Below are 25,903 nucleotides of genomic sequence, written 5' to 3'. Positions count from 1 at the left end.
CAAATAAAATAAAATAAAATAAAATAGACAGCTCCATCGTGTCGTCCATTGCAAATGTACACGACAAAATCTGGAAGAAGTGTTCATCTGAACCCTGAGAGTGCAGAGCGACGCGTTCAGAGATCAAATAATCGACACTACCAGATGTCACCGTGTTCGGTTTCAACTCTTTAAAAAGAAAAGAAAAAAAAGGACAAAAAATAAACATATTGCAAACGGAGACAAAAAATGCAAGGATTCATACAAAACACACTTTAAAAAGACAGCTATTTACAAACAACCTCCGTTACAAAAATCTAACCTTAAAATTTGTTTTGTTTTTTTATTCCATAAGAGCAGTGTTCAAGTGACATTACATCTTAAAATGGGACTCTATCCATGTATTTACATTGATCTATTGTCACTTCTTAAAACATTTTTTTCTCTCTTTCCTTATTTTTTTCTCATCCTGCCTTTTTTAGTTTTTTGCCAAATGGTGAGTTAACATTGAGTGGTCACTGTGTGAAGGATGGAGGTGGTACATGACATGTTGGAGAGGCGGTGGGTGGAGGTGGTGATGGTGGTGATGGTGTTGGTGATGAGTCACTTGGCTGGTGTAGAAGGTCTGAGATGCAGAGCAACCCGTCCATAACCGCAACCTCCCGCATTCCGCTTGCAAGAGATGCGTTTCGCAGAGCGCGTCCCCCCTCCCCCCAGTTGGCTCACGTCGTGCAAAAAAGTTTATTTTTCTTAAGAAAAAAGGGACGCCCGCCCGCCACAGCTGTTTTGGCCGTTAAGTCTCGGCGGGGTTAACGACGCTGGCGCGGGGGGCATGTTGTGCTCGCTCGGGCACAGCAGCTTTCCTGGGAGTCTCCTGGAAGAACCAGCCTTGCCTTTCACAACCGAGCAGCAGGGAGACGCTGGATGGGAATAGTCTGTGGCAGTGGATGATAGGTGGCTATATAGGTGAATAAACATTAACGTACACTCTGACCCATTGGACTGCAGATAAACCTGGACTCGACCGTGCGTGCGTGTGTGCGTGTGTGTGTGCGTGCGTGAGTGCGTGTGTGTGTGCGTGCGTGTGCTAGGTAATAGCTTGCTGTCCTTATCTGGCCCACTCTGCCTTCACACATCATTAAGTGGAACAGCTCAGCTTGGTATTTCAGCAGCCACTGTCTTTCCCTGCACCGACATCCACTCCTGAAACAAGTCTGTTCAATTGCTTCAACCACACACACACACACACTCACATGCGCGCGCGCGCGCACACACACACACACCGATTGCACAAATCAGCACAAACGTGCCCAAATATGCACACGTGCACACAGTGTGGCACGTACTCATCAGCTGCATAGGCATTAACTCCGACGGTACGAGCACGCTCATTCAGAAGCCCCCACCCCCCGCCTAAAATGCTTGACTACAACACGCGCACGCAAGCAGCCGCAGTCACTTAAGTGTGCTTGCGTGCTCGCCTGTGGCCGCCCTGGGCTGCGTGATAGCCGAGTTGCAGTGTCCCCGCGGCTCGACACCTTGACTGAGGAATTTTTCTGCACAGCATTTTTTATTCACGACACAGCTGGGCGAGAGGGAGGATGGAGAGAAATAAAAATGCTAAAAACACCTCCATGTCCCCCCCCCTTGTCGCCCCACCCTCATCCTAAACCTCTCTGCGTTTCCCTTCTCAGGAGAACGGCCAAGTCACCAGAACATAGCGTCGTCGTCGGGTGGAAACCTCGCATCTCCAAAGTTTCGAATGTGTACGTTCTTTCGCAAAGTACAGCCCTGCTTCGTCGCACAAAAGTAGTGAAAACAGCAGATCTACAAGCACACAACGCCTCACGGCGCGAGGCGTTGTGTACTTGTAGATCGGCTGTTTTCACTAGTTTGAATCATTTTTAAAATGATAAATGCAAAACGAGGACATACAAGGTTTTCACCCGACAACGACGATAGTTATTTTTTTCTCTCTCTCTTCTCTCCGTTCCCTCCACAGTGGTTTCACCCTGGCAGCTTGTGGAGAAGTGGGCAAGGAGATGGCACCTAGATTAGTCACACGCTGGCATGGCTACCGGCCGCGCGCTCTCCTCTGAGTCATCTACAGATGGCGGCCAACTGGCATCTGACAAAAAGCTCGCCCTGACGCGCCAACGCTCCCGCCTGCGCCCGGTGCCCGCTCGAGGCCCCCACGTCCGGCTTATATATAGGCCACCCTAACCCTATGTGGGCCATCCAATCAGCGAGGAGGAGGACCCACGCGAACCCCCCGCCGCCCACCTCGCCCCGACGACGGGCATCGGCGCCGACCGCAACCGCTTCGAGCGAGGCTTTACCCCTTCGAAGCGTCTCTCACCACCAGCCGCTCGAGAGCTAAAACAAACAAATCTGGACGCGTCTGCCGTCTCTCCAAAGCGTCTCCTGAGCTCATCAGACACAATAAAAACCTTCAGTCACTGCCAAGCAGCAGAACACTGGAGCACGGCCATCTGTCTGTCTGTCTGTCTGTCTGTCTGTCTGTTTGCCGAGGCCCCTATCACACAGTACAGTCACTGTTCTAATCATAAGCTGTTAAGTTTGCCCAGATACGGAACGAGTGTCAACATGCCCACACACACACACTTTCGACACATACACACACCCACACACACACATCCAGGACACACCCTCAAAAACACACTGGCTGGCAGGCAGTCATAAATGCCAGGCTAATGGTCTTGATGTTATCAGGGGGAACACACACAGATACACACACACACACACACACACACACACACACACAGACAGACACACACACACACACACACACACACACACACACACACACACACACACACACACACACACACACACACACACACACACACACACACACACACACACACACACACACACACACACACACACACACACACACACACAGAAGCATCAACAGTCCAGGGTGGATGGGCGCTCGTCCGGGACCGGGTGAACATGACGGTATGAGCATGGCGATGGGAGTGACAGTTAATGGGCAATTTATTCATCTCTATACATTGTGCACTTGTAGGAAAAATCTAACAAAATACAACTGCTTTGTGAACTGAATTAGCATTTTTCTTTTTTTCGAGAGGAAACCCTCCATTAAAAATATTAAGTAAGGCAAACATCAGAGGTGTGAGGAGGGGGAGAGGAACAACACACATCCTATCTCACGCACGCACACACACACATACGCACACGTTGTGTCTGATACCTGAGCTATCTGGAGAGTTTATTGGCCCAGCATGGAGCCCTGAATAACACACAACCACACACACACACTCACGTGCACGCTCACACACACACACACAAACATCAGGCGCAGCGTAGGAGTGTGGTGGTGTCGGGGCCTGTGTGTGCCTGCTCGCTCCTCGCCTGGTGTGCTAGGATGATGGGTTTAATTGGGTGTAACATGGACTGTACTTGGGGGAACTCTAAGCTAAAGCTACAGTACGTCGTTCTTTGCCCGTTCGTTCATTCGGGGGGAGGGGGAAACAGACACCACCAGGAAAACTACATTTCCATCTGTCAGTGTTCACCCCGTTTCCCCTCTTCTCACCCCCCCACCCTGCCGCCACGGTGCCGCAGGGTGGGGGGGGGGGGGGGGGGGGCACCCAGAGGAGGAGAAGGAGCAGTTGAGGAGGAGGCAGGTGATGGGGAGAAGTGTGTGTGTGTGTGTGTGTGTGTATGCGGGGCCTAAGTGGTTTGGGGGGAGGAGGCGAGTCACCCCGATCGCTAACAACGCGGCGTCGAGTTCGGTCCTCGTACCTCCCTGCTGGCAACGTTCGGGTCCAGTGTCTCCAGATCCGTGCAGCAGGCGGTAGATTTAAAAAAAACACTGGACTTGTGACCCAAAAGAATTTAAAAATAAACACCAAGTCGCCCCCCTCAAAAAAATGCAAAGGAAGGAGGGGAAAACAAACAAAGAAAAAAAGGTTCTCCCCCAGGGTGCGTTTTTAAAGGAGCTGCTCCACTTCTTCTCCTCTCCCCCCCGCCGAGCTCCGCGGTTCGGTCGGTTTGCGGGCGGCAAGGTTCTACCGCTAGACCTTGTAGTAGATGTTGGCGGGGCTCTGCGGCGGCATCTCCTGCACGATGTAGACGGGGTGGCCGTAGTCGCCGCTCACCTTCTCGTAGTGCGGGCAGTAGTTGTTCTCCGTCCGCAGCGGGATGATGATGTCGCTGGGCTCGGTGCCCGCCGTGCCGCCGCCGCCGGGCATCTTGGGGTTGGACAGCGTGCTGAGGGAGAGCGCCGAGGGCCGGGCGCTCTGCGAGCTGTGGTGTGAGTGCGCGTGCTTGCGCGAGCGCTTGCGCATCTTGATGAGCAGGATGACCAGCAGCAGGATGAGCAGGAGGAAGATGATGCAGCCGGCGCCGATGGCCGAGAAGACGGCCACCTTGGAGCCCAGGATGCCGCCGCCGTCGCCGGAGGTGGCGCCGGACGTGGCCTGGTCCTGGTTGATGTTGTCTGTGTGGTGGGGGGGATGGGAGAAACAGAAAGACAGGGGTTAATTAAGCACATTCACAACTTGTTTTTGCTATTTTATTTTTGTATTGACTTTTTTAAACATGCACGGATTGCGCGCACACTCAAATCGTCGTTGTCGGGTGGAAACCTTGTATGTCCCCCCCCAAAAAAACTAGAGATGCTCCGATTGCAATTTTTGGGGCCGATACTGATCACCGATCAACTGGAATCAGTATCTGCTGATACCGATCTTCCCGATCACAGTGTCAAATCCATAAATTATTATTTTTATTGTGTTATTGTAGCAGCATTTTTATATTTAATGATTCTTCTTACATATTAAGTATAAACATTAGGAGATTGCAGGCTGAGGTCCTTTAGTATCCAATTCAACTTGTAGGATTTGAAGCTGAGGTTACATTCAGTCTCACAAATACATATAATATTGTGAAAATAGCTGATCTAGCTTGCAGATCGGCAAAGCCGATACCGATCAAAGCCAATAGAGGCATTATTGACCGATCGCGATCACTCACTGATCAATCGGCACATCTCTACCAAAAACTGTTCGTTTTGTAATTATCATTTTAAAAATGATTTAAAATAGTGAAAATAGCCAATCTACAAGCACAGATCTACAACGCCTATTTTCACTAGTTCTGTGCGACAGTCTTGTATAATGAAACATGGCTTTACTTTACGAAATACATAAAAATTGGAAACGTGGGAGATACGAGGTTTCTGCCCGACAGTGACGAAATGTACATGCTGCATCACAGACATTTGTACTGGAGCGACACGCTGTGAGCTTGTAAACGACTTGTTCTTGCTATTCAACACAACAACAACAACACAACAAAGTACAGTGTGCGGGGCCTAAGTGCTTAACGACAGACAGAACAGTAACTCGGTATCTCCGTTTCATTCCTTAAATCAACTGTGATCACGTCCCTGTTTGTTGTTTGCTCTGCATGGCTGCCAATCCCATTGATGTCATCTAATCTAATTAGCTCAATCAAAATGGCCTCCTAATGAAATCTGTAGTCGTCACTCCCTCTCTCAGCGCTATAGCCCAGATCCCGTCTGCGATACGGCCCGGCCAAGGAGAAGAAGGAAAAAAAACAGAAAGAAAAAACCACAGAAAGTTTTATAAAAATGTTGGAAGCCACATTCGTACAAGCAGAGGCCAAGGTAGATATGGAAAGAGGCAAGGGGGGAGGAGGGTGTATATCTGAACGGGATGGTGTTTTTTACTGGTGTTTCAGTCCGAGTGTGGGGAAAGGGTGCGTTCGGAAATGCGCACCGGACTGCGCGGGCGTTTATCGTGGGCTTGCCCAGGCCTTACGGCCTGGGCATAAATATAACGATTGCATTCACCACGGCTTCGTAACTCGCGCGGCGCTCCGCCGGCCGCGCGGCCCTGGTCCGCTCTTCGCGGCCACTCGCGCCTGCGGCGCTCGGGGGCGAAGAGCAGGACCAAGGTCCGCTGGCCTTCGCGCCGCTTGCAATGTCGTGGACAATAAAACGAGCGCACCCTTTCATACACTCTGACTGAATCACCAGTAAAAAACACTCTCTCATATCTGAACATCTGATTTTGTTTTATCCTTTTGTCTGGGGGAGGAGGGGAGGGGGGAGGGGCATGGCGGAAAGAGGGGGGCGAGTTTACTGGATGAGAGACAGACAGACAGACAGACAGACAGACAGACAGACAGACAGACAGACAGAATCAAGAGAGAGAGAGAGAGAGAGAGAGAGAGAGAGAGAGAGACTGACTCCTCCAGTGACTGAAATCCGAGCACAACCAAATCTGTTTTCCATGTATGCATGCAGCTGCTGCCAAAGAGCAGCTCTCTGCTTCTTTACTGTCCATGACCCCCCCCCCCCTCTACACACACACACACACACACACACACACACACACACACACACACACACACGCACGCACGCACGCACGCACGCACGCACACACACGCACGCACGCACGCACACACACACACACACACAGTCTCTTACAGGCACGTGCACACATTGACATGAAAGGGGGCTTGAGCCCCTGCCCTTTTATCCGTCTGTAAAAACCGCCCTTTCCAGACCATAAATGCAGTTTTTACTATGGTGAAGGAAATGCAAATGCCCTCTTTCCATGGCATACCTGAAGGCAGCATTCAAGAGAATTGCCTTGTCCAAACTCTCCTGAACTTGAATGCATCTTATGTTGAAAGAATTGCCCTCTCTGTGTAGAAATCCATGCCGTTATGCCACATCACCAGTATTGACTTGGTTATGCTTAGTTCAGTTTGGTTTCACACACCGAAAATAGCTGGCCTCCAAGCTCACAACACGTCGCAGTGCGACGCCGCCGCGTTGTGAGCTTGGAGGTCTGCTATTTTCGGTGCTTCCACCAAAAGGCCCTTTTGGAAATTCCAGCCCCTGCCTCTCTAACATTCTCTGCACGTCCCTGTCTTACACTCTAAACGCGAGAGCACACACACGCACATGCTTGTGGACACTTATGCAAACACGCACATTGGCACACATGCACTCACTCACTCTCTCACTCGCTCGCTCACTCAACTGAGCTGAACAGACACAAACAGGCATGCCTGCAGGCACTCGTGCGCGCACATACACACACACACGCTCCGAAGCACAGGCACGGGGCGTGCACGCGCACGCTCGCTTGCAGCCTCATCCCCACCAGAGGCTGCCATCCCCACTAATGACTACGTCTCCCCAGCACACTGCACTAGGCCTCTCCTCACTGAAGCATTTGGTCGGCTCTGGGAAACCGGTACATTATCATGAATAATGACATCACTGAGATGCTGATTCCTGCCTTATCAGTGAAATCAGAAACTGGGAGAGTGGGGCAAGCAAGCAAAACTCGGTACATTCCTGCACTAGCACAGAGCACTCACAGTGGCTGTCAAAAGAGAAAACCTTCATTCCTGAAATATCACGAGCGCTACTCTTCCAGACTACAGCCATGCAGGCTGCGTCCGCCATTCCTCTCCCTCTCCTTCATTGTTGCCTGACATAATCACTGATCTAACAATGTTGGACAGGTAAGAGCCAGGCACCGGGACACACAGGTGGCATAATAACTCTTTTTATAGACCCCAGTAATGTCAAATAAGCAATTATTAAGTGCGGACAGCCTTATCACCGTGGGACAGGCAGAACACACTGTGCTTGGCTGAAGTTTTGTGGCATAAGGACTTGGGGGAGGAAGTCATATGTAAGTATAGTGGGAGTGATTTATAAGGAACCGTGGAGTCTCCATGCAGACAGCAATGTGTGTAGTTTGGCTATAGAGCAGGGTTTTCAAAGTGGGGGCCGCCACTTTATGAAGTGGGGACCGCAGCTTTGAAAACCATGTTCGAATAATAATTCTGAAAAGGATAAAAAAAAAAAATCAAAAATAGCGAAAATCGACGAGTAGATCAGCTTTTTTACATATCCATTTAGCAGTGGTGGAAAGTACATTTACTTAAGTACAATTTTGAGGTATTTCCATTTTTTTTTTTACTTCTACTACTAACTACATCTGAGAGACAAATACTGTACTTTTACTTCACTACATTTATTTGAAAACTTGGTTACTTTGAAGGTTTTGATTATTATTCCAAAACATACATTAAAGGGCCAATTCACCTCTGGGACAACCGGAACTTATTTTATTGTTGTTTGGGACAAGATCAACACAATCTTGAGTTCTTTTTTGTGTTCAATCTGTGTTTTGAGATATTTTAGTATTTCAGCATGAATGATGATGCATTTTGCATCATATGAGTCATCATGCTGCAGCAAACATACATTTTTGGCCATTTGAAAATAGCCGATCTACAAACTCACAACGTGTTGCGATGCGACGCATTGTGAGCTTGTAGATCTGCTATTTTCAAAAGCTCTTTATATACATTTGAAAACTTGAAATGGGACATTCAGCACAATGAGTACCGTACTTTTACTTTTGGTACTTTAAGTACATTCTGATGCCAACACTTTTGTACTTTTACTCAATTAGATTTTTAATTCTGGACTTTTACTTTTAACAGAGTATCTCTGCACTATACTGTATTGATACTTTTACTTTTCCCCCAACACAGCCATTTAGCAACAGCGGGGCTGCAGCCAGAGGTTATGAATGTTCAGGGGTCGTTGGCATGAAAAGGTTTGGGAACAATTGATTTATAAGGACTTTACTGTGGAGCCAAGCCATGCAGACCGTAAACGTATGTGTAGTTTGGCTAAAGACGACGTCGCTGAAAGCACAGAGAACTGGAGGAGGAGTTGAACGACTTCTTCACTTAGCGATCCTTTTAATCCTCCCTGGTTATCTACAATTCTAATCAAGATGAAATGAGATGGATTAGCAGCAGACCAAGAAGCAGTTTATGTCTTTGAGTCTCCTTGTGTGCAGCGCTGCCCTCTGTGTACAGCATGAATAAATACTGAAGTGGGGGCGTCATTTGGGTACAAGCTAGGGATGGGACGATACGCGATATTATCATTTATCGTGGTAAAAACGATAGTCGTATCGTGGAGATTTAATTTTTTGTGATAAAGTCCTCCGTCATGCACTGGGATCAATTCACCTTTTATTTGCCGAGCTGCATATCCAGTACCAATTAAAACCTCTATAATTGGTAAAAGGTACTTATAATATACGTACTTCACTCTCAATCAAATGTCTTTGCCAAAAAATAGCCGATCTACAAGCTCACAACGCGTCGCAACGCAACACGTTGTGAGCTTGTAGATCTGCTATTTTTTGGCAAATGTTCCCCCCCAGGATTTTGATTATTGCGATAATATCGTATATTGTGATTTATTTTGTCACAATAATCGCGACATGAAATTTTCATATTGTCCCACCCCTATTGAGTACACTCTCTTTGCTTTTGAGTACACTGCAAAATCCAGAGTGTTGAGTGTAAAAATTTAACAGACGTTATTTTTACAGTGCTAACACTCCTGGATTTACTGTGCACTGCGGTATTGCGCTTCATTTTACAACCGTGATTTTCCACCTATCTTGGCTCGCTGACCACTTGAAAAACAATGAAATGCCCACAGGCAACCCTCAAAGGCTCGCGAAACGCTGATTAACGAGAGCGAAAAACGTTACCAATATTTACTTTTTTTCCCTTTCTCAGATGAAAATGGAATGAAAACCTGATTAATTATTAGACGGCAGCCTGGAGGCTGCAATTAGTCATTATCTCACAAGGCGTTTAAAGAAAAGAAACATTTATTCCAAACATCAGAAGAATAATACAATATTTGCAGACTATGAAATTAAAAGGAATGTTATAATAGATAACTTATAAATGAATTCCCCCCAGGTTCAATATTGGCATTCTTTGAAGGTGGCGAGCCAACTCCATGTTGACAAAACTGGTGATCACAAATCCAGGAAACCAGTGGTTCTCAAAGTAGATTCCAGGGACTCTCTAGGTTCCTTTAGGGGGGTCTAAATTTACCCTTACAAGTATGTAACTCTGACAGTGTACAAATGGAACCAAATGGACCCTAACGGGTCCATTTGGTTCCATTTGTACACAGTCAGAGTTATGAGGAGACCTTGAAATGTAAAGGTTTGAGAAAGAGTGTGTGTGGCCATTGTGGCTGGGCTCACCAGAGTTCCCCGGGACCACAGGGCCGATGCGGTTCTGGTCAGGCAGACTGGAACTGGACTCTGGTATAAGGTTGTCCTCTGGCTTCTCTGGTGCTTCAGGCTCCGGAACCACTGCGTTTGGATCTGTAGGGGAAAACACGACACACACACACAGAGAAACCCAATGAGTCTCAGTTCAATTCAGTTCAGTTCAACTGCATGTGTCGCGTCCATATGGCTCGGCTTCTGTGCTGGAGGCAGGGTTCCAGCACATTTTAACCAATGAATTTCCAAAACTTTTCCAAAATATTTAAGCCAATTTCCAGGCCTATATAACAACCATACAGCGGCAGCAATAACAAGTCTCTTACTCCTATCTATGTAGCCTGACAAGCCAGCCTCATACTGTGCATTCACTCACTCGTTCCTTCCCATACTGGGGAAGGAATGAGTGAGCACAGTATCAGGGCTGGCTTGCCAGGATAACTCCTATGTGCAATGCCCAAAGACAGAGAGACAGGCAGTGTAGCAAAACAAAGAATAGAATGGTGATGGAATGAGATTGTAGATCTGTTTTTGTCACATACATTTAGGCTGCAATCACGCCGGTTCTGCAAAAAACGACGTATGTTACATAATTATCTTGTCATGTGTGATGTTTTACATGTTTTAGAAAATGTTTTTTTTATTAAAGAAATCAAAAGCCGAAAACAATGTATAGCCAAATATTTTTTCCCAGAACCTTCCAGGACCCTTGATCAATTCACCCTTTGTCAAGTCCCGCCCGTTTTCCCGCCCCTCTTCGCACCCATTGGTTGCTGTGTCTTGGTGGTACAAAAGTCCTTTCTCGCCATCCACTACCATTGAAATTCAGTTGCTTCTTATTGTTATTTTGTGTATTGAATTCTCATTTTAAACTTGGTTTCAGTAAAAAAAAAAAGGAGCCTCTCAGGTGCAGTATAGTGACTGGGCATGTTTTTAAATGTTTTAATTTCTCCAAAAATGATGTTTTAGAAAGTTCAACATAAAAAAGGCAGAACCAGGGCGGGACCAGGCAGAAATAGCCCGCTGGTTGGTCAATCAGGGACCAATCAAAAGGCCGACAAAGGGTGAATTCCAAAACTTTTCCAGTACTGCAAAAAAAAAAAAAAAAAAAGAAAATCATGCCCGTGGGAACCCTGTGGAGGGTTATAGTAGGACTATTTATTACCATATTTATTACCATTTCAAGTATCTTTTTTTTTTCTTCTTCTTTTAAACATATATTTGAAGTTTATATGAAAGTCCGCCAGCGCTCAGGAGGAGCAGAGATGAAAGAAGAGGAAGGCGAAGGCCAGGATACTGCGTGTGTCCCGTCGTAAAACACCTCTTGTCTACATCAGCAACTCCTTCGGCAAACACTCAGACAGGCGGTTCCAACACCGACACATTCACGAGAGCGACCAGGATTGATACTCACACTCATACATAGTGTACACACACATACTCACACACATCACCGACAATACACTTACAATACACTTAAGCCTGGCAGAATGGGGCTAAAGTAGTTATATATTAACCTTTTATTGTTTTACATTATTCATCACGTTAAAAGGCCATAATATGCCTTATTTATTGCACCCGGCTCTAAGTCTGCCAGAAGACAGGCACACTTCTGATGAGGAGAGAATCGCGGGGAGATGGGGAAGAGCGAGGGAGGGAGGGAGGGAGGGAAGGAAGATGAGGCAAGGAGAGGAGAGGAGAGGAGATTGGAAGGAGGGGGGACAGGGGGGTTACGTCAGCTCTGAAGGGAATACCTCTAGCAAAGCAAGCCAGACGATTTATCAGTGCTGGCTGACTGTTGTCTGTTGTGATTCCAGCACTCTTTACTTTGAAGTCTTGGTGCGCTAACCGTCGCCGGGGTCCGAGGGGTCGTCTTTACGAGGGGGCAGTTAAACAAACTATTGCTGAAACCAGCCGCAAGACTCTGAGTCTGCACTGGGCTATCTGATGGTTCTGCTCTCTCTCTCTCTGTCTCTCTCTCTCTCTGTCTGTCTCTGTCCACTTATCTGCATCTGCCCCGAGGGTGGGTGGGTGGGTGGGTGGGTGATGGTGCTGCTGGTGGTGGTGGGGGGCTGTATGTGAGATAATGTGAGAAAAAGGGGAAGGGTGGGGGGATTTTAAATGTGCTTCCCTTGTGGCATTTGTGTGTCTGTGTGTGCAGTATGCCTTAGCATATAAGTGTGTGTTTATGCGCGAATGGGAAGTGTGTGCAAACGCATAATGCGCATGTCCTGTCTATCTGCACAAGCATTGGTTGTGTGCGTGTGTGCTGAGAGCGTGTGTGTGTGTGTGTGTGTGTGTGTGTGTGTGTGTGTGTGTGTGTGTGTGTGTGTGTGTGTGTGTGTGTGTGTGTGTGTGTACACGTGCACGTGCATGTGAGGTAAAGCACTCTGACAGTCTATCAGTCTATTTCCTCTCTGGTTTGGCGCAGACCCGTGCGGGGAAGTCATCAGGGAATGAGGGAGTCTGGCACATACAGTATGAAAGAGTCGAGAAGAAACAGAGGAAAAAGATGGTGGGAGGGAGGACACAGGGAGAGGGAGGAGAAAAGAGAAGAAATCTGGAAAAAAGAGGAAGACTTACGAGTTACGACCATGATGGAAGAAGTACTGTAAAAGTAGCAATACTGTAGAACAGCTCTCAAGTAAAACTCTTTAAAGTTTTACATGAGTAGGCTAAAAAATACAAAGGTATTGTCATCAAAATGCACTTAAGTACCAAAAAGTAAAAGCAGAAATAGCAGATCTACAATCTCACAACACGTGGCATTGCGGCACGTTGTGGGCCTGCAGGTCTGCTATGTTCGATCAAATACCGTTTAATATTCTATTCGTAAAGTAATCGAAATCTGCAAAATATATAGTGACTAAAGCTGTCAAATAACTGTAGACGAGTAACAAGTACAATAGTTGCCTCTGAGATGTAGTGGAATAGAAGTATAAAGTATCAAAAATAGTACTTCAAAAGTACAAAATACAATACGTATATGTGTTTCCTTTTTTCAACCCTATTGTACATTTCAGGCCATCTGCACAAGCTCACAATGTGTTGCGATGCGACACATTGTGAGCTTGTAGATCGGCTATTTACTTTTACTTTTGGTACATTAAAATACATTTTGATGCCAACGCTTTCATACTTTTACTCAAGTACATGTTGAATTCCGGACTTTTACTTGTACCGGAGTATTTCCGAATTGTAGCACTGACACTTTTACTGAAGTAAAGAACTCAAGTACTATTTCCAAACTGAACCGCATTAATAATCCCCCCCCCCCCCCCTCTCTCTCTCTATGTGTCTGTCCATCTCTCTCTCTCTCTCTCTCTCTCTCTCTCTCTCTCTCTCTCTCTCTGTCCATCTCTCTCTGTCTCTCTCTGTGTGTGTCCAGTCCACTGCAGCAGCAGCAGCAGTGCATGGTGATGTGCTTGTGAACCATCGCCGTGAGGCTGTTGTGAGCCATCAATAATAGATGAGGGGAGACAGGAGTGAGAAGTGGGAACATTTCACGCGTGGCGGCGGATATGAGGAGAGTGAGGGGACACAATGATCTGATTCACTCTTTCTACATACTACCCCCCCCCCCCCCTCCTCCTCCTCCAACGCTGTGTATGCCGACCACCACTGAGCATGTGCGGAGTGGCGCGCGCAAATGTTCTGACCCAATTTTTTTTCCTCTAGCCTAGTATACCGCTGACATTTCCCTTAGCTATGCAGACAGCGACTACCACAGAAACTGCCAGGGCCGCCAGAAGGAGGAGAGAGGGGAGGAGGGAGGAGGGGAGGGGGGTCAGAATATATATATATGTCGGGCAGAAACCTTGTATCTCCAAGTTTCATATTTGTACATTTTTTCGTAAACTAAAGCCCTGCTTCATCATACAAGACTGTCGCACAAAACTAGTGATCTACAAGATCAGCTATTTTCACTTTTCTTAAATCATTTTTAAAATGATAAATATAAAATGGTTTTGTACATACATGGTTTCCACCCGACAACGACTATATATATATATATATATATATATATATATATATATATATATATATATATATATATATATATATATACACAACATACACACACACACACACACACACACACACACACAGTATATGCGAGAGAAATGAGTGAGACAGACAAAGAAAGAGAGACAGGACAGAGCGAGAGAGAGAGAGAGAGATTGAGAGAGAAGTGTAAGGTATAGAGAGAGATTGAGACAGAAAAAGAGGAAAGGATAGAGAGAGATTGAGAGAGAAGCGGAAGAGAGGGAGAGAGTGTGAGAGAGAGAGGATATGCGTGAGTGGGTGAGTCAACATTTTCTAATGAGCCCAGTGACAATGATGTGGAGAAGCAGGCATCCAACGCCGAGCCAACGCAGATGAAGAGAACATGGTTTCGCCCCCCCGCAGTCGTTCCCTTCCACCAAGTCTGTTCCCCTCTCCCTCACTTCCAGCGTGAGAACAAAAGACAAGAACACGGGCTCTTAAAACAGCCTTGCATGTCTGCTGTATTTGCACTGAGGCTGGAGCGGGCGATGCGAAGTGACGGGGCCCGCGGGTGTATTACCGCGCTAGCTCTATAGCGTCACAGCGGCCCCGGCCGCGGGATAGCTAGCTCCAAATAACAGCAGTGTGAAGGAATGGGCACACCGTGATTGTTCCGCACATTAGCATGAGTCACCAAGCTATTTGCATAGGCGCGAGTACACAGGAAAATACGAGGGGCAAACTTCATTTCATATGTGCTATCAGCAAATCTTGGCTACCAGGGGGAATGTGCTAGCAGCCAACTGCAGAGCCCGGGGCTGTCGTGTGCATGCGTGCATGTGTGTGTGTGTGTGTGTATGTGAGTGCGAGTGTGTCTTCAAAATGATAGCATCTGGGGTTTGTGCCAAATAGGGGAAGGGGAATTGTGGCGCTGTGCGGGGGGAGGAAGGGTTCTGTATTGTTCCAACAGACATACCAACCACATCCTACAACTCCTCTAAAAGATTCCCAATAAAAACGTTGGTCGTATTGACTTTACTGTGTATCCCAAGAGGTGAGAAACAACGCCCCGAGTGTCGGCCTCATCATATCACCACCAGACCTTTGTCGAGGAAGACGCCTTCCACCATTTTGTGGGAACAATCATGTTATAGGCCCCTCAGTGAAATGCACCGAAGAGGCTGAGGGCTCCTTTCTGTGGAGCCTAACATGCCCTTTTCCATTAAAAAATGAAATAAATGGACACTGCAGAGGGAAATATCAACTTGACGCCATCAGGCAGAAACATTGTATGTCCAAAACCCTTGGGAAAGAATGAACCTGTGTTACAATGGATCCAATGTAGTTACTAGATAGTCATAAGCACTTTTCATTGGTTAAATACTTATTTTTGCCACTTTTGCATGATGACAAAGGGCATTAATGTGCATAAAAACAAACAACGACAAAAAAAACATGAAAAGTTTAGAATAAGGAGATACTGTACTAGGTTTTCCGACCAACAGCGACGAAATGTCAAACATCTGCATGAGGCAGAAAGACAGTTTTTTAAGAGTCACAGAAACTAGCCAACAGCATCTTCACTAACAAGGTTAGAGAACACACTCGCCGTGACTGACAGCTAGCTGTAGCTCACAGACCGGTTTGGAAAAAACGAGTTCAGGCTCCGGCGGAGCTGAGGAACAGCTCGTGGCCACGGAAACGCGCTCCGCTGAGGTGAGAATTTGAAAGATTTTTACCCGACAGTTGCCCTCGACTTCAGCCAGAGTGAGTAATTACTGACTAATAGGCTGTATGACAGCCCACGCAGCCATATTTCATGTGCCCACGGTGTGTGGATTCTCAAATAAATTGAGCTAAACTAATATCGCACGGCCTATCGGCTCAGTTATGGCTTCCTGTACGGAAAGGAATTACAGTTAAAATCCTTATATATCCTTGTGTGTGTATAAAACTATATGTATATATTTCTATCTCTCTATCGTTCGTTTTGTATTTGTCATTTTGAAAATGGTTTAAACTAGTGAAAATAGCTGATCTACAAGCACACAGTGCGAGGCGTTGTGTGCTTGTAGATCGGCTATTTTCACTACTTTGGTGCAAAACTCTTGTATGATGAAGTAGGGCTTCAATTTACCAAACAACATACTATTTTGAAACTACAAGGTTTCTGCCCGACAGTGAGGATACATACAGTATATGGACAGTATAGTACCGTACAGTAACAACTGTCCTAAAATACAGAACCCACCCTATATACTAATGCATATTTTTGGACCTAGGAAGCATAATATATCCCCTATTTTCCCCCCCAGTGTACTTTCAGTAAAAAAAAGAGGAAAATTGGGGGCCCATTTTGGTATATTTTGACATTTGTTTTCCGTAAGGCTTTGCATTTTTCCCAGACAGTTCATGCAGCTGAAAGCGCTCTGACTCAAACACACCCGCCAGCAGCATCAGCAGCTTGTTAGCTCCTTCCACTGTCCGCCGGAGTGTTGGAGTTCACTGCTGTCACACTGCCGGCCAACAAACTTATACACAAACACTCACGAGCGCGCGCACACACACACACACACACACACACACACTCACATACGCGCACACACGCGCGCGCACACACTGTACTCACATTTTTTAATTAAGTAAAAGTGTCAATGCTGCAATGTACAGTAGATGTACAGTAAGTAAAAGTCCGGAATTACAGTTTTACTTGAGTTAAAGTACAAAAGTATTGTTATCAAAAGTAAATGTAACCAAAAGTGTAAAAGTACTCGTTATGCAGAAGGTCCTATTTGAGGTTTTCAATTTAAATATATAAAAGTCCTTTGAAAATAGCAGATCTACAAGCTCACTATGTGTCGCATCGCAATGCATTGTGAGCTTGTAGATCGACTATTTTCAAATGGACGAAATGTATGCTGAAGGGTTTTGTAATAATAATCCAAAGCTACAAAGTAACTAGTAGCTAAAGTTGTCAAATAATTGTAAAAGTATAATATTTTCCTCTGAGATGTAGTGGAGTAGAGGTAAAAGTGCTGAAAACTGGAAATACTCCAGTAAGGGTACCCTCACACCAAAATACCTATGAGAGTGGAATCTGCGTTCCGCCAATGCATTTCAATGAGAGGGGAGCGTTTTTTGCAGAAATCCTCTGCTGGCATGAAACCGCTTCACTCTCATTAAAATGCATTGGTGGAACGCGGATTCCACTCTCATAGGTATTTTGGTGTGAGGGCACCCTAAAGCAAAAGTACCTAAAAATTGTACTTAAGTACAGTACTTGAGTAAATGTACTTACTGTACTGTAGTTACTTTACACCACTGTACACACACACACACACTCTCTCACACACATAGGCATACTGTACAAACACCCACCTACTTCCCTAATGTTATGTTTTATTCACTAGCATTGACCCATGCTATATATTGCATTTTATATGATTTGTATTGTGTCCACTGCAGTGTAGACTAATGGGGATCCTTAATAAACAATAAAAAAATGTGCACGCACACACGCACACGCATTGTCCTCAGCAGATTTCTGGTCTCCACCCAGGCCTTCTCTGGACGTGTCAGTTCCAGCTTTTTCCCCTTCTTTTTCAAACTGCTGGAGTTCAGACCGCCAGAGTTCAGACCGTCATGGCGGACAGATGTTGCTCTCCGCGGCACCGCGGCGTCCCGCCCCACTCAAAACAACCACACAGGGCGCATGCATGCATGCATGCGCGGGGGGAATGTTTAGAGTGCAACACATCTGTGTACTGTACGCTGTCACACTCAGGATACGGGTGTCTTCGTACGGGATAAAACACTTGTCTAAAAAGTGAAGCGGGGGTGATGCGAACCAAATGTTGTGTCCAAGGATATCCAAACACGGGACACATGTTTACCGGCGGGATTCTTTTTGGATGCCCCGCATGCACGCCGACACGGCCCCTTATGATACAGCATCATAGGGCGATGCTCCGGCTATGCAACACATGCATAGGCTGGTTGATTATGGGAATCGGGTGTTGCAGGCTCTGACTCGCATTACGATGCCTTTGAAGAATGTCAGGAAGAGGAAAGAGCATTCAATCATATCATTTCTGCAGTTTTCTTTTGTTTGTACATGCTATGAAAACGTGTTCGTGATTTGGAGCGAAGCGAGGAAATCTTTCACGTTTTCAAAAGATCACATTAACATTAATCATAGTAACTGTAGCAGTCAATTACATTAATAGTATTTCACTTCTCGAGAACTGTCGAGGGTGTATAGCGTTGTATGTTAAATATCTTGTCCATTACTGATGGATTGTATACTGTACATACATACTTCTCGTCCTGTAACTGCTGTGCTGTCTTTGGCAACTGAGCGATTAGCGATAGACAGCGATTATACTTTTAGATGTTTTATAGCGATTAAAGCATATTAAATTCTCAGGTTTATCGGGCCTGGCGGAGAGGAACATATGCTTTTTCTCAGGATTATCGGGTGAGGCAGTAAATGAGTTAATACCCTTACCTTAACTTATCTTACCCAGCTTGTTGCTAGGCAGCACTGTTTGGCCTGGAATAATGATACTCATCAGTTTATACGTTACTTCCTATTGTATTTGGAAAATAATGGCAATAAATCTGCTGCACATCAGCCAAAGTGGATAATTCAACACATTTATGCTTATTGCATTTATTTATCAGCCAGATCAAAGTTCATTTGCATTCAAGTCGACTATATTTCTGGCAAACGTGAATAATCTAAAAAACTAAGAACACCAACCGTGGCAGGGGAGAAACACTTCCTGGTTTCAGGCAGTGGTGGAAAGTAACTAAGTACATTTACTTGAGTACAATTACAACAAGTTCAATTTTGAGGTATTTGTATTTTACTTGAGTATTTCCAATTTCCTATACTTGTACTCCACTACATCTCGGATCCAACTATTGTACTTTTACTCCACGACATTTATTTGAAAACATTTGTTACTAGTTACTTTGTAGATTGTTATTATTACACAATATACATTAAAAACTTCAATATACATTTTGGCTATTTGAAAATAGCCGATCTACCAGCTCAATGCATCGCACCGTGGCGGTGCGATGCATTGTGAGCTTGTAGATCGGCTATTTTCATAAGATTTCTATACATTTGAAAACTTGAAATGGGATATTTGTCACAATGATTACTTTTACTTTTGGTACTTTAAGTACATTTTGATTTTGTACTTTTACTCAAGAACATTTTGAACCCCATACTTTTCCTCGTAACAGAGTATTCCTACATTGCGGTATTGCTACTTTTACTTAATCAAAACACGTGAGTGGTGTGTCCCACCACTGGTTTCAGGAAACATTCCCCATTAAAGTGCATTAACAGAGTGGGCAGGATGATATAAGACACAATGCTATGTAACAGAGGGCGAGCAGGCATTGTTGGAAGGTTGATGGCTGCCCAAAGTCCCAGCGGGGGAAATGAAAAATGAAAAGGCGTGAACAGCAAAGTGAAATATGGCTTTAAGGCAGGCGAACACGGCGTCCTGCGTGGGAGACGAGGCAAGGTGAGCTCCCATTTTACCTTGTCCGACTTTCATGATGACTTTCATGGCTCTGCTCTTGCACACGCCCCCCTCGCGGTTCTCCAGGCCCTCCGATGTACCGTTGGACGTGGCTGCAGGGGAGGAGAGGAGAGGAGGAGAGGAGCAGAGAGACAATAGCGGGGGCAGCAAAAAAAGGGAGGCGGGGAGGGAGTAGGGGGAGAGAGAGAGAGAGAGAGGAAGGGGAGGGAGAGAAGACGACACGTGGTTAATGAGCACGTCTATAAATGAACAGGCTGATCGATATTTACGACAGCCACTGATTAGCTGTTCCAGTGATTAGGTGTTCCCACCCTCAATCAACACCGTCTCTCATTAACACCCGTAGAGTCCAGTCAAACGGGCGAACTATGGCAAAAAGAACATGGACGGAGCCACGTGTGTGTGTGTGTGTGTGTGTGTGTGTGTGTGTGTGTGTGTGTGTGTGTGTGTGTGTGTGTGTGTGTGTGTGTGTGTGTGTGTGTGTGTGTGTGTGTGTGTTAGGGATGGGACGATACACGACATTATGGTATCGTGGAGATTTAATTTAACCTTTTATTTGCCGAGCTGCATATCCGGTACCAGCTAAACCCTCTATAATTGGTAAAAGGAACTTATAATATACGTACTTAATACAGTCTTTTTTTCACTCTCTATCAAATGTCTTTGTGACGCGTTGTGAGCTTGTAGATCTGCTATTTTTTGGCAAATGTTCCGCCGCAGGATAATGGATTTTGATTATCGCGATAATATCGTAAATCAAGTATTTCTTTTTTCCACAATAATCGTGATATGAAATGTTCATATTGTCCCATCCCTAGTGTGTGTGTGTGTGTGTGTGTGTGTGTGTGTGTGTGTGTGTGTGTGTGTGTGTGTGTGTGTGTGTGTGTGTGTGTGCGTGTGTGTGTGCGCGCGTGCGTGTGTGCATACTTTAGCAGTGAGACATGCCAGGCAGAATTCAGCTGCTTGCCAAGTCCTGGAGCAGCTTTACTCCCCAAGAGCCGCATGTGTCATTACTGCCTGGTAGTGCTGATAGCTAATGCTTCACTCTGTGTACGTATATGAGTTTATGCGTTTTGTGCTAGTCTTGAGTTAGAGCGAAAGAGAAAGAAAGGTGTGTGTGTGTGTGTGTGTGTGTGTGTGTGTGTGTGTGTGTGTGTGTGTGTGTGTGTGAGAGAGAGAGAGAGAGAGATTGTACACTTGCTTGTGTGCAAGTGTACGTGTTGCGTGCGTGTGTGTGCGCGTGTGTCAGTGCACGCTGTATTGTGACTTGAAGGAGTGTAAGCACAGAGGCTGTTTGTGCTGTCATGTTCACCTTGCACAGAGAGCTGCGACGCCATTGGCCATCTATTTTAGGGTCTAGCATAATGACCTGGGGGGGAGGGGGGTTTGACTGTGACCTTAACACACACAGCCGGGAAGCACAAAGCAGTGTGCACGTTTGTGTGTGTTTGTGTGTGTGAGAGAGATAGAGAGAGAGAGAGAGCATGTATGTGACAGAGAAAGCGTGTGTGTGTGTGTGTGTGTGTGTGTGTGTGTGTGTGTGTGTGTGTGTGTGTGTGTGTGTGTGTGTGTGTGTGTGTGTGTGTGTGTGCACGAGCGCGCATGTGGCCACCGATGGCAGCTCTAATTTCGGAATTCCCCAAATGATCTCCATCTCTGCTTAGTCCGCTGTTCCAGCGTCTCTCCCTTCCCTTCCCTTCCCTTCCCTTCCAGAGGCCTTTGTCTCCCTCTTCCATTCATTATCGCTCGTCGTCTCTCCCTCCGTTTTCTTTTCCTCTAATTCATTCCCCTGTTCCCTTCGTTTGTTTTTCCCTTTTTTTTTATTATTATCTGATCTCTATCTTGCGGCCCGGGCCCCTCCCTCCCTCCCTCCCACTCCTCCCCTCTTAACTCAATGACCATCATCCCGGGTGATTGCTTCAGATGACACCCTCATTATGTGCAGATAAGCTCCGGAGAGGATGCTTATCTAACGATGACACAATAAAGACAGACAGACGCTACACTCTAAAAACCCAGAGCGCTGATTTGACTCTGGCCCGCGTGGAAACGGCACCCAGAATGGACCCCGAGCTATAAATGGGTCGGTTGTCCGGTTGATTTAATTTTCGTGCAACTCTCCCGAGTCGAACGAACACTGAGGATTTTAGTGTGTTATACTGGGCAGTGGTTCTCAAAGTGGATTCCAGGGACTCTGTGGGTTCCTTTTAGTGGGGCGTAAATTGACCCATACAAGTCTGTAACTCTGACAGTGTACAAAATGGCCCTAACGGGTTCATTTGGTTCCATTCGTACACTGTCAGAGTTAATGGGAGACCTTGAAATTGGAAAGTTTGAGAAACAATGTGTTAGGGCAGTGTTTCTCAAATGGGGGTACAACGTGCCCCCATTTGGGGTACCATAGGAGTGGGTATGGGGTACCATAGGAGTGCACAGGGGTACTGCAGGGGGTACGTGAGAAAAAACTAGAAAATGGGAATATGTATTTTACTGTTATCAGTGTTATGGTTAATGATAAAACTCTGACAGAGTTTGTGTGAACCTGCTCATCTGTACATTTCTAAAGCAAATTACATCAATTACTTGACTAGTAGTAACTGTTCTTGAATAGAAAGCAATGTTTATTTGCCATTATGCTGTTTTATTTTGACATATTGGCATTGGAACTGGACTTTTGATGTCAATTTTGCTGCAGTCAGAGCAAGGGGGTACTTGGCTTCGGAAATCAGTGTAAGGGGGTACTGCAGCCAAAAATGATTGAGAACCACTGTGTTAGGGCATACTCCAAACGCTGTTAGCAGGGGTTGTTTTGCGAGACTTGGCCCTGCTGTGTCTTGTAGCCCGAGCATCAACATTTGTATCAACATTTTAAAACGGCAGTACATGAAGCTGATGTGGTCATGTTCTCCTCAAGAGCCCGCGCTCTCGGGCGTGACAAAAACAACAACAACCGCCTCCTCATCCTCCAGCATGCGGGAGATAACAGATAAGGCCGGGAATTTTCCTGCTGGTATTTTATTTTTTTGGCTTACTCGACTCAAAGATTATAATTAATTCATGCGTCGTACCGCCTCGCGGGATGATCCTAACATTGACATTTTTGTTGCTGCAGTCCAAAGAAAGAAAACAAAATGATCGACTGCAGTATATCAAATAGCCACACTTGGTTTCATAAAACGCTGAGAAAACCACAGAATTACATGTCATGGCTTGAGTATCGTCATGACATCATATGGCATCACTCTGGGAGCCCATCCCGAGGCCATTCCCACCCTGAGCCTCAACGCCCGGGACACAGCAGGACCTTAAAGAGAGCACTGTGGTGTACGGGACAAAGACAAGACGCCTCCGCGTTAGCATGACACACTGAAATGTGACCAAAACGCCACTTAAAGAAATACCCGACTGTTTGTCAACTTTATCTAAAAACCCCAGGACAAAAATCCACTTGTCCCTAGACAATTTGCCCTCCTGGCCCCCAAACTGTGGAATAAACTCCCTGTCGCACTTAGAACTACAGACTCACTCCCTAGTTTCCGCCGTGGACTGAACACTCACCTCTTCAGACTCCACCTAAACCCATGGCACTCACTTATTGTAAGTCGCTTTGGATTAAAAGCGTCGGCTAAATGCCTAAATTGTAAATTGTATCTCCTGATCTTTATCGACCATTACATGATAAGTAGGGCTGTCACGATTATGTCATTTTACATGACGATTAATTGTCACTAAAATAATTGCTATTAACGATTTAATTGTGTTTTTGTCGTTGACAATTACATTTCTGTTTGGCTTTTAGGCTCTGAAGTTGCACATGGTAGATATGACACATAACCTAAATATACAAAGAGATTACTGACATATTTGACAACTTTATACTTAAAAAAGAACATTGATAGTGGAACTAGCTGATCTACAAGCTCACGACGCGTCGCATCTTGTAGATCTGCCATTTCCACTATTTTTTACAAAAAAAATATGGAAACAATTATGACGATTATTGACAGCCCTAATGAAAAGTCTGTCAATGCCTAGTGCTTCCTCTCCTCTCTGTGCTGCAGAAGATGGACATCGACAGCAACACAGATTGTCGGCGGAACAAATGCTGAAAAATAATAAATGCATCCATTCATCCCTCCCACACAGGGGGCACACGGTACTTTACATAAAAGGCATAAAAATGCATTTAAAAGGAAATTTAAAAATGAATGAAGATTGATTATTTAATAATAAAGGTCATGGTGTAATTACGGTTATTCGTCAGGAGTATCATATTGTGTAGTTATGTGCAGTACTTGGGGATTCAACCCACACACCGATGGGGACCCCGGAGGACCCCCTGCTCGAACGCTTAAGACGACCACGCACGCAGGCAGGAACAGACCACTGTCACAATACATTAGAAAAACGTGTCTTAATAAAAAAAAGGTTGTGTAGTTTCCTTCACATAGGAACATAAATCTTGGGCGGTATAAACCTCAGTCCTGCCGTAAAAGGTCTGGAAAAGCGTTTGTTTTTTTGGGTGTCTTTTCTACCTTCAATACAACACTCCACTGTCAGCCGGCGTTATTGAGTATTACAGAATGAATTGGACCGTGGAGAGTAACGCTAACTCCCATAGATCAGTTGTTCTCAACCATTTGTAGGCCAGCGCCCCTATCCAAGGTTCTGGTCCCCCCATATCGTTTGGATGCCAAAATAACTGATTTGATATTAAACTGGACTGTTAGAATATGATGATTAATCTACTTTTCAGAAGGCTGGGGTGGGGGGGGGGACTGTTGACTATTACAAGCAGCTTTAGAATAATGCAAGGACATCAATGCATTATTATTTAGTGTTAAACTACTGCCACAATTATAAATGGCAATCCAAACTCTCATTAGGTATCCTTATTGATCACGGTATTCCCCTGTGATTAATGTTTCCGCTGTAAAAATACATTATGGACACAGTGCTCAAGTGATCTGCGGTTTGTGAATCCGTGTCAGCAATGGTTTCTTCTGACGAACAACACTTTTTACAGTAGAGTTTTTTCTAAATTGCGTGGTCACTTTCGATAATAAAATAACACGCCCGCACACTGCCGGAATGCACGTCACAGGAGCACATTTATTAGAGGAGAGGCAATGTTTCCATCACTGATGACCTTCTTCAGGCGTGTTCGCAAGTTATTATTCAACGTTGCCATTTACCAACATGTACCAGAAATGCATTTGTCCACAAACTAAACTGAAAATAGTCCGGCACTGCTAGGACATTGTCAAACTGGGTTGGATAATGGATAGCATGGTAGAGAAACCTTGTGGCTGCTGAAAAAGGCACAAAACAAAAATATTTTCATAATGTTGGCGGCAGCCTGAAACAGCCTGAAACAATATTCCGCTGTAACAGTGAAATTGGCGACCTACTGAATTATGTGACTGTGATGGTGCAATTGAGAAGATCTAACAAAGAATGATGCTCCACAGGTCAAATAAAGACAGGTCACGATCTGTAGTTTGGCTTGCACTGCTTTCATCTATATCAGACTCCCAGCTATGTGCAGTATCTACCATTTTAGATAACATAGTCTCGCCGTGGGTGGCTACTAGTTTGGTGGTAGGTTGTCTGGGAAACGGCCACTACTCTACAGTATGTCTGGTAGCTCTTAATGCTAGCACTGCCAATTGAAAATGCATCCACATGAGGCGGCAGATACAGCCAATAGATTCCAATGATTACTCACCTGAAATGTATGTGGGGAACTGGGAATATTTTAGTTCTTTGCACTATACACCATATTGGCATCATATGTACACTTCTACACCTAGCGGCAAAGGCTATACCTGCAGGTTCAACGTGAGCGGTACGAGAGTGAACTAACTGGCTACCTCCCAGACAGCCTACGAGTTGCAGAGGGAGACGGAAATATTGTGTATTCTCAGCCAGCGTTGCAAGTAATTAAAATGTTCATCTCGCAAATTGACTAAACATGCACACATCTGACAGTGGGGACTGGGGGGAGACATTCCTCTAAGGCCGAGTAAGCCTCATGTTTTATGGAAACTCTGCGTGGCTGCGAGCATGTCTCCTTTTTGAAGAGGACATTTACAGAGCGTCCGAGGTGAAGCGGGGGTCCATATCCAGACACAGGCTAAACGTCTCTTAGCCTGAAACCGCTCCAGTCACCTACTGACGCCGCTGTAACCTCCTCTTGCCATTTTCCACCCAATTTCT

At 45.5% G+C, this 25,903-nt stretch overlaps 1 protein-coding gene across 1 annotated transcript in view; it reads right to left on the bottom strand.

Annotated features, from left to right (window-relative positions):
* Positions 1-2,893: 2,893 nt before the first annotated feature.
* Positions 2,894-25,903, bottom strand: part of efnb1 (ephrin-B1) — a 97,943-nt gene continuing 74,933 nt past the window's right edge. Inside the window, exons 3-5 of the mRNA XM_080745843.1 lie at positions 19,684-19,776; positions 10,113-10,235; positions 2,894-4,468 (exon numbers count right to left, since the gene is read on the bottom strand). Of these exons, the coding sequence (XP_080601969.1) occupies positions 4,044-4,468; positions 10,113-10,235; positions 19,684-19,776 (641 nt within the window). The 3' untranslated portion in view covers positions 2,894-4,043. The remainder of the gene's footprint in view (positions 4,469-10,112; positions 10,236-19,683; positions 19,777-25,903) is intronic.

Source organism: Nannobrachium achirus (assembly GCF_963921795.1).
Source record: "Nannobrachium achirus genome assembly, chromosome: 17".
In the NCBI taxonomy this organism is placed as follows: domain Eukaryota; kingdom Metazoa; phylum Chordata; class Actinopteri; order Myctophiformes; family Myctophidae; genus Nannobrachium; species Nannobrachium achirus.
Note: the sequence above shows the minus strand (reverse complement) of the source record. Positions and strands in the feature narration are given on the sequence as shown.